Raw genomic sequence first — 13,109 nt, 5'->3', positions numbered from 1 at the left:
TTTCGCTCGGTATTTGCTCACTTGAGCGCGACGCATACGCGGCGTATACGCAACGTTTGAGTTTCAAAAGGCGAACGCGTGCACGGATTTATTTGCTGGTAGCAAGAACAACAACATAGACATTCGCATGACCGCCTAGCAAGGATTTTGTTATCTCAGCACCAGCATCGATAGCAACTTTGCTTTGGGTTTTCATTTCGGTATCTGTGTATGAGTTGGTTGGTTTCGCATTTCATTTTTCCATTCGGTACTTTTACTGGCCTTTCATTTCGAGTTTTTACCAACACTCGGACTGGATTCTTATCGCGCATGTTGCATCGAGAACGGTTTACAAATGCCATTCATGGCCTGACACTAATGGGACTCTGTCTGTTTGCAGTTGCTGCTGCAATGGCCGCTGGCCGTGCTACACCACACGCGTTTCAAGTGGCCGCCATCGATGCGACGACGCGACAGCATGACGCCTGCTGATGGGCTCTGACCGGAATTGATGCTCAGCCGGTCCAGATCCGGTTCATTGGACAACCTCTGCATAGTTTGCTTTATTAGAAGGCCTGCCATTTTTCACTACTCCTGTTTTTTATTTCTCCCCTGTTGATTTGAAGCTCAAAGTGCTCCACACGTTCATTTCTTTTCCAGACCGTATTTTTATACCCTGTACCCGTAGGGTAAAAAGGGTATATTAGGTTTGTGCAAAGTATGTAACATACAGAAGGAAGCATCTCCGACCCCATAAAGTATATATATTCTTGATCAGCATTACGAGAGAATCGATCTAGACATGTCCGTCCGTCTGTCCGTCCGTCTGTCCGTCTGTCTGGGTGAACGCAAGGATCTCAGAAACTATAAAAGCTGGAATAACCAAAGTTGGCATCCAGATTCTCCTAGATCCGAGTAAGGACGAGTTTTTTTTTTTTAATTTCCTCCCCCTTCCCCCGCGACAGAATTTCGTCAATAGCGTCCACATTTCAAATGCTACCTAAACCAAACTTTGCACACATAATTTATAAATAAATATCTACTGTTGTTTAAAATTATTCAATTCTGTCGATTCTAAGAAAAGTTATTAGCGAAACAAATTCTCACCAGTACAACCTCCACAAACTGCAGCAACAAGTTCGCTCTTCTTCTTCCTCTTTTTGCTGCTGCTATCGGCGCATATAACTCAGTGACGGAAGTTTACCTGGGTACAGGGTAGAACACTGTCGGGCTTGCTCGACTGTAGCGTTCTCTCTTGTTTTTTGTTACAATTTTTGGACCAACAGCTCGTCGAGTCCTTCAACAAGTTTTCAGCCGTTTTATGGTCGGCACAATATTGAATGGTCAGACTATGTCTGTGATAATTTGAAACTTGGCCATTACCTGAGGTAGCTGAGAGCGATGCATGCGTTGTAGATTGGTTTCATTTCATTTTCGAAACACAAGAACGGTAACAAGTGTATCTATATGTTTTGTATTCCAGCTTGGATTAAGATAAATACTATCCTATCCTATTTCGTGGTATCATTGTTGTCTACTATTTTCGCTTATTCGCAGGTCGAAAGGATTTGGTTGTTGACTACTTACTGATGAATAGATCAATCATTACATTAATCTTTGTCAATAAAAAAATAAGCAAAACACGAAATACTAATTTTATAATATTATTCCTTTGTTTCTTTCTCAACTGCTGGGTAACAATAAGTATTTTATTGAATATATAATATCATGTAATGTATCATGTAATATCATGTAATGTAACATAATGTGCTAAGAATCTAGCAGTTTGTTGGTTCCGGACCGTGTTGCGGTCTTTTTGGAATATATAGGAATATGTATGCCACGAACACGAAAACTTTACTGATGCAAGAGCTTTATTTACCGGCAGCGCATGCGCAAATTGATCGCGAAGCTCGTCGTGAAGCATTCTCTCGGCTTTCCTCTTGGATTTCCCTGACACTTGCATTTGATACGGAATCGTTGCATATAGATATAAGGTTAAGGATCTTTATAAAAGTTACAATTCTGCGAGAGCTAAGCTCACGCAGCAAAATAAATTTACGAATCTATGTAACAGTCGAGTTAAGGTCAACCACGGGGCCTATATAGAAGAGACCCGACCATTAAGAGCTAAGATAAGCGCAACAGTAAGCAAATGCTAAGTAGGTATATTTAATATAGAAACGGGACGTTTTTGCATAGCCGAGGGAACTCTTTGTGGCATATGAAGGCGTGGGATATTTATATGGTAAAGAGCGGTAAAGAGCACATAGTAGGTATGGTTGAGTTATGCTCAAGTGATAGTCGGGTCGATCGCTCCCCGCTGGCTTAGAGAAGCCAGTACATTCACACTTTGGCTACTATGGCTGTAGGGAGACAAATTAAAGCGAAACAATATGACTTAATACTTTTCTTTGTTTACCTCCTACAATTTGCCCTCACAAGTTAAAGTCTGTCTGTCTATCTATATAGTATCTATGTATTCATACTCGTATGTCTGTCCCAACTATTATGCGAAATGTATCACACATTGTCAGCCTTGAAAATGAAATTCCAATATACTTATTTTCCTTTTAACTGCTGGCAAAAAACCTTGTATATAGTACATATTAATTTCTGATCGGGCAATTTCATAGCTAGACATCATATATAATGAGCTTAGTATGCTTAGAATGCTTAGTAATTGGGAGCTTGAAAACTTGAAGCCAATTAGTACTAAGAAACCCATTTGCCAACAAATGAGATACACAAGCTCCGAATTTTGGCGATGGGTTTATTGCATTTTAAATATGCCACATCAAAAGTTGTAATGAATTTTTGTTTCTGACAAAATGCCAACAACAATGTGCCAGCCAGAGTGCCGCAGAACTCACAGCAACATTGTGCTTGTTTGGGAAATTAATCTGGACTGTATTTTAAATGAAAATATGACCAAAGGCAGCGACAGCAAATGCATATGGAGTGACATTGTTCCAAGCACGGCTCAGTGCGAGCGGGACAGAGAAAGAGAAAGAGTAGGACTGAGAGAGCAGCAACACATTGAGATGCAACTGGCTGGCGATAAGCGGCAATGGCATTCGGAAATTTCGTTTTTCGTTTCTAAAATACACATATAAACACACACACACACGTACAAACATATACACAGTGTGGATATGGCAGACATTTGCCAATGTGGTAGCGGAAGGGACGGAGGGGGGGAGGGGGGGAAGGGACATGGATATTCTGTTAGCTTTTGTGTACAATTTGGATGTTTTTGTGCCATCATTTGATTTATGCATAAATTGATGTCGCTTTTTGTTTATTTAGCTATTTGTTGTTATTGTCTTTGTAGCTGTTGTTGTCGCTATTATTGTTGTTGTTGTAGTTTTTCAGCAAGAAGCATTTTCATATTGTTGCCAACTAAAACAAAAAGCGCATTTTTGGCTAGTTGCACTAACAAGCATTCATAATTTTAATTAAGTTATAGCAACGTAAACTAGTAACAAATATATATGCATATAAATATATAAATGGACGTGCTTACAAACACATCCACTCACACAGAACTGCTCGCCAGTCCTGAGCAATGATTGCATTTGGTTCAGCAGCTTCATGTGTTTTTGCTTGCAAAATTAAACTTGAAATTTATCCTCGAGCCTTATTAGTTATTTACGCAGCAGGCCACATTGCTGCCATATTTCTGAAGCTGTGTAGTGTGTGTGCGTATGTACATAGGTCTGTCTGTGTAAATGTGGAAATGAGTTTATGCAAAAGCCCTGGCAACATTTGCGCAACCCTGTTAACTGCTGTTGCTGTTTCTGTTGCAGATTTATAGCCCGCAGCAATTTTCTGTTTTCTATTTTTCTTCATTTTGGTGTTAGATGTTTTCTGTGTTTTTGCAATAGTTAAAAGTTCATAGAGTTTTTGTTGCGGCTGTTGCGTTTTCACACAGCTTTCTCTTGTCTTTCCACTCGTCCTATCTGTTGTTGCCGCTAAATTCCGCATATTTGTTTAGTTTTTTCAGTGCTAAGCAACAGCCATTTATTCGTAGTATTTCTATGCACTGTTGGGTCTTTTCGCGAGAATTTGCGCGGCTGCATGGCTTAATCAAACTTGATTTATGCTATTTGCTTTTTATGTTCTATATAGTATTTGTTTGCCATAGATAAACGGCATATGGTTGGCTACATTTGAGTACAAATTTTTTTGTGCAGCATAATAAATGATGAAAAATTGTCTGTCAACTATAGTTTCGTGAAAAAATATCAGCAAAGCTTATTTACATCTTCCTAGTAAATAAGCTACAGCAAACAATTGCTGAGCAGTCAATGGTTTTTATAATTTTACAATTGTAATGTTTCTCAATGCATTTGTAATCAGAAAAGTTTTGTAATAAAATTACAAATTGTTCATTTACATATTTCCTTATTTTTGCAACAGATCCTCCTTTTAAGCAATACTTGGAGAATATTTCGGAATATGTGCACGAAGTATGAGGAACTGCATTGTAGGGGTAGAAATTTTGCTAAAATAGTTGGGCGCTAGTCAGCACCCCACCTGTAACCGTCTAAGAAGAGCTGACTAAAGTACTCTTCTCACAAACTACTAATGAGCTTAATTATTTTAACTATTTAGCCGCCTCAGAGCAGAGTGCCGAGCTTTGTATATTTTTAGCAACGTCTTGCGCCACCAATACCCTTATGGTATGCCCGAATTGTGCTAATGATAAATAAATTATGCGGCGGCAGCCAAAGAACAAGCCACATGGAGTGCTCGGTGGGACTGGCTGGAAGGCACAATGCGATAACCGCAAAGAGAAAACAAATAAACTCTGTGGAAATACCAAAGAGATAAGTATGCGCCCCGTCGCCCAAAAATAATGGCGGCGTATTACTAAAAGCAAACTCGTATGCGTTAATAAACAAAATCTGTTGCTAATGTACAAAATAAGTTAATTATGGCAACGCAAATGCGCAAAATGCTGCGAAACAGACGCGGCCAATGGCAACAGCTTTGGAAATCAAGTTGACAGTTTATGGTGCATGTTTGTGTGTTGTTGTATGTGGTTCTGTGGGTATGAGGAGCTGGCGAATGGAGAATGTGGGAGGGCCAGGAGTATGCACTGCATTGACATTAATATCCTGCTGGTTGCGTTTTGTTGTTTGCGCGCAATAATTACGTTTTGTGGCACAGACAAACAAATAAATAGACAGACAAACAGGCAGAGAGAGCCAAACAAACTAGCAAACAAACAGACAAGCGGACAGTTATAGAATGGAACCAAAACCAAGACTTAGCCTGAAGCATTGCTGCATATGATTGTCAGGCACATGCTGGCGCATAAATAACAACAAATAATTACAAATTGCATTAATAATAAACAAACACAGCAATGGACACCACACAGCATGCAGTTAGCGTGTGTGTGGCTTGTGGGTGGATGTGTGTATCTTTGTGTGCTTGTGTGTGTGTATTTGTACTTTGAATTGGGAAACCGGATAAATGAAATGGCGTATCTATTTTACCTTTATGCCATTTTTGCGTGCTTGGCATAATATTGTATACCCCAGCCCCTGCTCCATCACTTAGCGTGTGTTGTGATCCTCCCAAAAATATAAATGTATGCTCATAGAGATGGTGACATTTGCAAATCAACTGCAAGGAAATGTGCATATTTTATTTTATAATTTGTTTGCATATGTCGTTGCTATTTTGCAATCAATATTTCAACAATATATTCGACGTCTGATATTGTTATACTCTGCTCGAACGTAGAAGGGTATGTTAGGTTTGTGGAGACGTACGTAATGTGCAGATAGAAGCATCTCCGACTATGAATCGTAAATATTCTTAGTCAGCATATTAAGACAAATCGATGTACAAGTAGACAAGTCCGCCCGTCTGTCTGCATTTCAGATACGGATGAACAAGCAACTAGGTATAGACCCATCTAATCGATTTCATGAACACATATCATCTATATCAAATTTTATTCAAATCAGTTAATCCTTAGAAAACATATCAGCGAATCAATCGCCAGCGGTTTCATTCTTTACCTATTTTCGTCTACTTAGGGGCCTTACAGTACCAACATGACAACACACTGTATATAACATATAGAGTATTTCACTCTCAGTCTATTAAGTCTAACCACAGCTCTTGTTGGACTGCTGCGACATACATTCATTAGATTTTCATAACTTTGACAATGCCAGTGAATAATTTCTGGTTGTGTTTGATACATGTTATAATGGCATAGTTGGTTGTCCACGTCGCCTGATAAAAAATACATTTAAGTGCCGATTAAATATACACATCCATCGAGTGTAGAGAGGTGTGTCGGGCAGTTGTGGGTAATATGGCATTACGTGCCTGGATTAATAAAACTGAACAGCATGAACAATCGTGCTATTTCGACGGTCGACCCGCAATTGCTTCGAAATAAAAATTCAATCACAATTACACTCCCTCGCCAAAACATATAAATCATGAGAAAAAAAAATTAAATTTATTTCAAAAGGTATTTTGAATGCTTTATTAATGAAGTCAATTGTTTACTGAGTAAGCGAGATTGTTCAAATCAATTATGATTTGGCTTTAAAATAAATGACTAAAAACAGAACATACACTTCTTATACAAATAAAGACCATTTCCAAAACTAAAGGAATAAATAAACACTACAGAAAACAGGCAAGTCAATAGGAATGGCTAATTCGCTACTTAAACATTGTAATATACTCCAAAATAATTGGCTGCATCTCCAACTAAGTTTTCAACAACACCATAAACAACGAAAAGCATACATATTTATAGTTATCATTACACATCCACACTATAGACTTAATTCATTCATATTTTACACCCTTTCGTTGCACATTCCGTTCTGCCATCTAATGTCATGTCACACAACTGTTCACACATCCATTAAAAGTTCCTGACTTACTCTGACTGCCCCGCACACAAGCAGTTGCTGCTAATTTCCACTCACAGTTGCATGACCGACCTACAACAATATAAAAGTCACAGCCTCAACACACAAATCTCTGGCTCATACACCCAGCACAGCCAGAGCCCCCAACCCACAAGCACCCCACACCCGAACTACTAATATTTCTGGAACAGTCGAAAAATGCACTTCAATTTCAAGTCCTACACTGTGAAGCCCATTGAATTGCGGCGCACACTTACCGGGCGCTACTTAAGCTGTTCATTAGCTGGATGGCCCCCCTTTCGTTCCCCTAAGCACAGCCGAATGAGCGGCATGCAACAGCACACACGTTGCAGGGAACACGGTGAAAGCGACGCCATTAAAAACTTTTTACAAGCATTCACCATCAGCATTAACGCGGCTGTCGTCAATACCTACGTCATCGTCGTCCTCATCCTCATCGTCGACGGCGATGGTGACGGTGTCACCAGAGCCAACAAGCCAGTCAGACTGGGATCATCGAGTCAGTTTTGGCACCATTCGATGCAGTCGATGTTGACTCTTAGGCTACCACAGCCCTTAGCCCATTGTCATTCGACACTCGTTGGCTGAGATTTAGACTGGTTGTCAGAGTTTGTCATTGAATATCGTCGCTTGTTGGTAGTTTGTTGTCGATTGTCGGCCGTCGCTTGTCGCTTGTCGCCTATCGTCTGCCCATTGGCACCTACCGCCAATCGATTGGATTCAAACGAATTGCTTAGATACACGATCAGACTCTGGCTGCCGTTGGCCCCGCATGCAATCCTTTTTATTGTTTGCCGCTTTTAATGTCAATCGGCTGGCGCTTGGGCACAAAACTCAAGTGGATTTTTCCTCTCCCGTCCGCACAAACTCGTCTCCGTCTCCATCTCCGTCTTCATCTCCGTCATTGTTCTTGTTCCCATCAGTCGCCGCGCATTTGCCATCATCAAGTGGTGGCAGCTTGTTTCTATTGCTGTTGTTCTTATTGTTGTTGTTGTTGTTGCTTTTATTTGTATTTTATTATGCCAAAGTGTTGTTTCAAATGTCATTTGCTGCGCTTCCATTTCAAGTGTCAATTGTGCAGAATGGAATGTGTGAGTGTATGGGAGTGTGGCACTCTTTTAATTTCGTCCCCCTATCCGTTTGTCGGTCTGCCTTCCGACGTTCTGTATTGGTAGAGCGGCACTTTCTCGATTTACGACTTTGTTTGGCTGCAGTTCGGTTTTATAGCTCGGTTTTGTGGACGTTTGGCTTGGAAATGACACAGTTTTGTACACTCGTTCGTTATTGTAGGCATTTCATTGGCAGCTCTAGAAGTGCACCTTTTTTCAGAGTGACTTACTATTTCTGTCAACGGGAGAGAGGGGTACAGGGAAACAAATAATTAAGCTATTGCAAGAGTAATGTATATTGTTGGCACAGGGTCACTGTAACAATTAAATGGTCCTTGTTCCAGACACACTCATTATGGGAATGCAGTTTATAGGTTTCATATGTCAGATAATTAGGATATTGAATTTCTGCTATCTGTGAACTTCCTCGACTGCAGTTCATATTAAAAGAAGCACAGCCGAACGTAGAAATCTGGTCATTTAAGCCCTAGGAAACTAACTGGTACTCCAAAGCGAACTTATCTTTTATTAGTGAAATGTTTTCTTGAGATCGTGAATCTATGGCGTAAGCATTTTATGACTATTTTACAGAAAAACGGATTCTTAAGTTCCTCTCTATGAGTTTGATTTTGGCTTTAATTACTATATACACTGTACCTAAAGGGTAAAAGGGCATACTAGTTTTGTGCGAATGTATGTAACACATAAAGGAAGTATATATATATTATTGATCAGCGTGACAAGCCGAGTGGATATAGCCTGTCTGCTTTGACTTACAAGTATTTCTTTACTGCATACAAACACGCATAAACACGATTCTGATGCAAGTGTATGTAGTTGAAATTGCACATAAACACTTATGTGTGCATGTATGTATGTGTTAAATATGTTATATTGAATTAAACTAATTAATTTAATTAATTAATTTTTTTCCTTTCGATTATGGTTTAAAACACGCAGAAGTGTTTTTTCGGAGAAACAATTAATTTCTATTTAAAGTAATTTTGTTTGCCTCTTAGCTCTTGTTTGTTTTAGTTTCGCTTGCAAATATTTTGCTACGAATCATGTTCTCTTGGTGTTATGAGCTCTCTCTTCAAGATCAACCCACATTTGCTCTCACATTGCTGACGGAGCTTTGTAATGCAAATTAGCTTTCTACTGATGCAGCCGTTTAGATCAGACGCCCTGCAATAATATTATGTTTTATTGAATATATCCCGTATTTTTTATACCCTGGTACTATTCCACAACTTTTATCGCATATGATTTTTCTGCTTTTTATTATTTTTTTTTTATTTTATAAATAATTATTATTTTATGATAACGCTAAAACAAACCCACAATATGTTTCAGTATTCTTTTTTTGCTTTTACCATTCCAAAGTTTCTTTTGAAAAACTTTCCGTTCCGCTTCAATGTTATCAAATGAAAGATAAATAACAAAGTATTTGTCGTCACTAAGGTTTGCCTACAATTTGTACGAAGCAATTAATTTGTCTATTATTTTCTAGCTTTAATTAGGAAATTCATCGTCAACTGAAAGCCATGTCCCCCAGGTTTTCATTTCCTTTTCAAAAAGAGCTGGGGTAACTTTGCAAAATCAATAACTAGTCCGTAACTTGGCGCTATCATTAGCATATAGAAACAACACTTTCGACTTACCCAAACTCGCAAGTAGCATCAGCAAAACTCCCGAAGCCATCAAGAGCAAACGGTTCCTCCAGTTAGCTGACCCATCGAATGTCGTTCCCTGTCGACGCTTTCTATGCTGTCTATTCTTCTCCGTAATTATTGTTGTATTTGTAGTTGTATCCATAACCGCTGATAGGTCGGTGCACATTTTGCTGGCGTTGTCTTTGGCTGACAACTCGTTCGACGGGCCACACTCGAGCATGGCTAGGCAGAAATACCCTAGACTTCAGTTCTGCAACATGCGGCACATTCGCTGCGAACTTATTTAATAAACACTTCAACCGATGCGTCGACTGTCAGTTGGGCGAAAATGTTTACAGCCGGCCCTGGGTGGGGAATGTAGGGAACGAAAGAGCGAGTGATGGCAAATGGGCTCATAAATAAATGTCTTATTTGAATTGCCGACGTTAGGCGAATACCGCTAATAAGCATAGAGGCCCACAATTAATATCGTTTCCTCGTTGCCCTCCGATAATTGAAATTTACTTTGATTTGCACTTTTTGATATTTTATTTACACAATTTTTTTTTTTACTTTTGGCACTTCTTGTGGCGCGTTCAATTTGATTTTGTGTACTCGTATACTCGTATTTTAGCTTCCTGCTATTAATTGTTGTTTTCTATTTAGACAGCGCCCATTTGTCTGCCCGAAACGTTTATTTTTTCACTTGGCACTGCGTTTGTACATATATACACTTACATATGTACTAGAGTACAACGAGTATGCATGAAACAAATGATGTTTTATAGCGGGCAGTTTTTTGCTAAAAACGCTTTTATTACGCTAATTGGGCCTGTTGCATGCCACAAAATGTTGCATGTGTGCGCAGCTGTTGCCGGAAGTGCACTGCAAGTAGAACAATAAACAAAGCACGATTTAGTATTGCAATCAATGTATTCGTGTATACTTGTATATACAATTTATAGTTTATAGCACCCAAACATGCTCAATCAATAGCACACACCACTCAAAATCAAAATGTATTCCCGAACGAATGTATTCCCAATGTTTAAAGAACAACACTCGTATTGTGGAAGCGCCACCGGCATGGCACAGCTGTTGAGGCATAAACACAATAACCACTCGCAACAAACCGCCGCCCGCGTACGCATTGGCGACAAGTTGAAAAACGACTGAGCAGACTCGAGCAACATGCAAAAATTCGAAAGACGCGCCAAGAAATGCCAAAAACACACCCCGAAAATAAGACGTGACGTATGTAGCAGCACAGGCACTGGAAATGTTGCAGCAACATGTCGGCACGTCGCTCCAGGAACATTTGATGCGATGGAAGTGTTGCTGGGGCGCTTGTGAAACAGGAAGCGTGGCGCATGCCACTTGAATGTTGCAGATATTGTTGCTGTTGTTGTTTCTGCCACTGCACATGTGAAATATGACAAAAAATAATAAATAATAAGCATAAGGGTAGAACTTCAAAAAAAGAAACATTTGTAAAAGAGAGAAAAGTAATTCTACTAAAGTAACAAAAAGCAGCAAATGTTTTGTGCAGCGCAAACAAAAACATGCGACGCTTTATGCGCAAATTTGTTTTTGTTTTAGCTAATGAGGCTGTGCACAAGTGGCAGGCACTTGAGTTTCCTCCGCGTGTGTGCGTGTGACGCTTTTTAACCTCGTTCACAGGCCGTACATCCTCATCAGATTTATGCCAAGCGCACTCCAAGCGCCCGTCGTTGCAACTTCAGGCCCACACACTCGAAAAGCCCTCCCAACTGTTTACAGTTGCCACATGCGCCTCATTGCAAGCTCGCATTTTGTTTATTTAAGTTTCAATTACTTTGCTGCTGCTGTTGCTGCTGTTTCTCCCACCCAACGCTTTGCTTTTGCTTTTCGACTGATTGGCAGGCAGTCATCCGGGCAGTCGTTTTTGTTCAACATGTTGCGCACATGTTGCCATTACTTGCCAGCCTAACTGCCTGCTTTCTTCCTGTCTTTGTGGTCTATACATACGTATAGTCCATTTTGTGCAGCTTTTGTGCCATGCAATGAGCAGGCGCTTTTGTCGTCATCATAAGTCATAAAAATTCATAAACGCAAACACACAAGTGGCTTTAATGTGCGGCAAGGCGATGCAAGAGGCTGGGTGCGTACGGCACTTGTGGGTGGGGCAAGTGGATGGCAGCCATGCGGCAAATTGGTCGTCTACCTTGAAGGTCGCAGACTGTAGCCAAATCAAATGCTCTGCATAAATAATCCACAGCACTTGGCTCTGCTCACCCACTCAAGTCATTGCCTTGACTGCCATTAATAGTGCTCATTAACTGCCAAGGAACTGAATGCGCAATGTCAGTTTTATGCGCCACACATGTTACTAAACACAATACACCATTTATATAAAAGCTCGTAAGTATATACTACCTCTGTTAACTTTTATAGTTGTATACAGTATGTACGTCCTTACAAATGATAAGAACACATTTCATTTAATTAACCGAAACTAGGCACCTCCTTTTAGAAGCCGTACCAAAAGAACAAAGGAATTTAGTGTGGAAAGGATTTTATTTTATCTAAAAATTTTTAAATATGCATGCGTCAACAAAGAATTTTAATTTCCCCTAAATAAAAATGCATTCTCTAAAGGAATGGAAAATATTTAAAATGTTTAATTGCGAAGTAACTCTGAAAAGTCGACACCTGCTGAATTTATTCAAAATTCTGATTGTTGAAGTGGTGAGATATCCCAATTATTTGTATGCAATTGTGTTGTTTACACGTAGGCTAGAAAACTATATTTTATTAAAGAATTATTGCTGGTTTCGATTGCAGTACCTTTATATTTAACACACACTTCAAAAGTTTGAATAGTTTGTGTGCAAATTTTTTGCTGGTCTGACCTAAATCAATGAAAACGTTGTTCTTATTAAAGTTATTGCAACTGAATGCCAATTTAAACAAATATTTATCCCACATAGCATTTCATTTCTTCAACTAAGAGTTTCCATTTTTGTTGGCCAAAGGAATAACAAAAATTAAATTATTTAGAAATCTTCAATGTAAAGTTTCTATGTACTTCATACAGATCACTTATATTTTCCTAGGTTTCACTGTTTGTGTAACTGCAACAATTCCACTTGGTTTTTATTACAAAATACACACCTACACTCCAGGGCACAACACGGTCATGCACTTAGCAGTTTTATTGTATATCCAGCTACCCCTTGACAAGCGCAACACGTGCGATTTGAGAATTTTATAAAAGTGTTTATTAGCCCCGTTCCTGGATGGAGTCATGCACCATGTGCGTGTGCTTATATCACATTGGGGGCGCGAGCTCGCTGTGCTAGCATTAACGAGGACAGCGGGGCGAGCGGGGATGTCGACGATGTTGACAGTGACGGTGACAAGTTTTAGTGCTCCAATGAAATTGAAACTCATAA

The 13,109-nt window shown here is 39.6% G+C and overlaps 1 protein-coding gene across 1 annotated transcript in view; it reads right to left on the bottom strand.

The window, feature by feature from the left end:
• The window catches only part of LOC115621286, a 37,543-nt gene extending 27,330 nt beyond the window's left edge, over positions 1-10,213 (bottom strand). The window contains exon 1 of the mRNA XM_030514889.1: positions 9,685-10,213. Within this exon, the coding sequence (XP_030370749.1) occupies positions 9,685-9,916 (232 nt within the window). The 5' untranslated portion in view covers positions 9,917-10,213. The remainder of the gene's footprint in view (positions 1-9,684) is intronic.
• Positions 10,214-13,109: the final 2,896 nt, after the last annotated feature.

This window comes from Scaptodrosophila lebanonensis, unplaced genomic scaffold (genome assembly GCF_003285725.1).
Source record: "Scaptodrosophila lebanonensis strain 11010-0011.00,11010-0021.00 unplaced genomic scaffold, SlebRS2 tig00000024-arrow-pilon, whole genome shotgun sequence".
In the NCBI taxonomy this organism is placed as follows: domain Eukaryota; kingdom Metazoa; phylum Arthropoda; class Insecta; order Diptera; family Drosophilidae; genus Scaptodrosophila; species Scaptodrosophila lebanonensis.
This window is presented reverse-complemented; position numbering and strand designations above follow the sequence as displayed.